The sequence below is a fragment of the Buceros rhinoceros genome, unplaced genomic scaffold (genome assembly GCF_000710305.1).
Source record: "Buceros rhinoceros silvestris isolate BGI_N320 unplaced genomic scaffold, ASM71030v1 scaffold44719, whole genome shotgun sequence".
In the NCBI taxonomy this organism is placed as follows: domain Eukaryota; kingdom Metazoa; phylum Chordata; class Aves; order Bucerotiformes; family Bucerotidae; genus Buceros; species Buceros rhinoceros.
In genome coordinates, this window is record NW_010430701.1 from 22512 (window position 1) to 24820 (window position 2309).

The following is a 2309-nucleotide window of genomic DNA, read 5'->3' on the forward strand; positions in this document are numbered from 1 at the left end:
CTTTCCCTGCGTGCCGGGGTAGTGCCAGATTTGTTGTCTGACTGTACGGCGTGCTGGGGCAGCCCCACAGAGGCTTTTTCATCTTTCCTCTGCATGAAGAAACCTGAGCTGAGATTTGATTCTAATCACGGAATGGCAACCGTTTCACAAGCTCTGGTGTGCGTAATGCACACACCGGCTTTGGCTTCAGAGCGCGTTTGAACCCTTGTGCGCTCATGGGGGTGAATATTCAGATTTTACAGAAGAGGTGGTGTTCTTCAGAATGGTGCCAGGATGTCCATTGCTGAGCTCATACAAGTATTTTGGCTGCGCTTTTTGCAGTTTCTCAGCAATGTGAGGATCTTTTGAGGGGTGTAATAATTTCTACAGCTATACAGCTTTATGCTGGAAGTTATGAAGAAAGAAGTGTTTATTTAGGTTTTTATTTACACAGAATTTTAACCAAAAAAATGAATCAGAGGTTTAGCAGTGACCTGAAAGTTAGCTCACCATACTTTTTTTTAATACCCACCTAATTTAAATTTCTCGTGTGATGATTAAAAAAAACCACCATTTTCTTGTCAGGCCATATACTTTTCTGATGGAAAACTTTTAGTATTTCAGACTTAGTGAAAAGCAATTGTAGGATACTGTAACTTTTATGGGTCAGTATTATAACACTGTACTGTATCTGTCTGGGGTGGAATTAACTTTCATTGGAGCAGCCTGTATAATGCTGCATTTTGAATCTGTGGGTAAAACAGTATTGGTAACACGACAGTATTGGTAACACGACAGTATTGGTAACACGACAGTATTGGTAACACGACAGTATTGGTAACACGACAGTATTGGTAACACGACAGTATTGGTAACACGACAGTATTGGTAACACGACAGTATTTTGGCTGTTCCTGAACTGAGCTTGCACAGTGTCCAGGCTTCCTCTTTTTCCTACTGTGCCCCACTTCAGCAAGTTAAACTGGGGGTGGGCACAAGGCCGGGAGGGCACACAGCCCGCAGACCCAGCATGAGCTGACCAGAAGGATATCCCCTACCACGTAGTGTCACGCTCAGCTGTAAAAACTGAGGAAGAGGATAAAGGCGATGCTTGGCTTCATCTTGATCCTGATGTTCCTCAGTTCTGCTCTTCCTGTTCTCTGTGAGCATCTCTGTGGGTGCTTGGCTGCTGGCCAGGTGGGGTCAACCCAACAGCAACCAGCTTCAATTTCATTGTACTGAGGCTTTCAAGTTCAGAATTCAGTTACTTGTCTCTTCAGGTGTAGTTAAAGGACAGAAATTACCGCTTTTTTCTCAGAAGCCTCTTCAAAGCTGTTTCCACGTCTCAGGTTGACAGGTTCTAGGATTTTTCAGTGGACCACCAGATGCCTGTGGTGGTTGCGGCTCTGTGAGTCCCGAGGCCGTTCCCACCAGAGGGCAGCCAACTGCACCACATTGCCGGCAAGGCTCAGGAATCTCGGTGTGTAAAAACCAACCAGCACAAAGAAGTGCTGTTATTCCAGAAGACACTATATATCATGTTACTTTTTTGCTGAGTGAAAATAATGAAAAAAATTTTTTTTCAAAACGAGGTTACTAAAATTGAAAATATAAGGAAAAGTTACTTATACTGTTAGATTTTAAAAATTACTTTATAACATATTGAGGCCAGGAAAATAAAAGCCACAGTGTAATTCCTTTAACCTAGCACAGAATAGTAGTACTGGGCCGGTCCAAACATTTCGTTAGTTCACTATTTCAATTTTAAGAGCGGCCAGCAGCAGATGGCTCCGGTGACGTTAAACAAGTCCGTCAAGTGCGTAGCAGCACTCCCTCCCTCAGACTCTTTGCAGCTGAAGGTCTTTCGGTGTCATAGGAACTATTGCAGGTGCTTGAAAAGAAGGAAAGGACTGAATTGCACAAACCTCCTTTTTCTCTAAAAGGTGATCCCAGATCTTAAACAGCAAGTTTCTGAACTTGAAAATCAAAAATTAGATCTTGAAAACCGTCTTCAAGAACAGACTGTGAAGTTGAAAGGTAAAGTACCAAGTGTGGTCCCCGGTCTTTTGGTTGTTTAAGATGAGTGTGATGAATTCCCTGTTTTTTGGGTTTTAAAAGCTGAAGCAATATTACATGATAACTTCATTGCCTTCTTACTTTCTTCCTAGTAAAATGTGAGAAACATGATGAAGAAATGTGTTGTGTAGTTTATACCTCTGCAGTTAGAGTACGTGCAGGAATGTGCGCTTTCCCCCTCTCTGACCCTTTAGAGGCCATTCAGTTCTGTGGTTTGAACATCTGCAAGGGCATTCAGGACCCTGCTAAAAAAG

The 2309-nt window shown here is 42.7% G+C and overlaps 1 protein-coding gene across 1 annotated transcript in view; it reads left to right on the plus strand.

Annotated features, from left to right (window-relative positions):
- Window positions 1-2309, plus strand: part of MYO5C (myosin VC) — a 31911-nt gene that overhangs the window by 20900 nt on the left and 8702 nt on the right. Inside the window, exon 30 of the mRNA XM_010143109.1 lies at window positions 1923-2028. Within this exon, the coding sequence (XP_010141411.1) occupies window positions 1923-2028 (106 nt within the window). The remainder of the gene's footprint in view (window positions 1-1922; window positions 2029-2309) is intronic.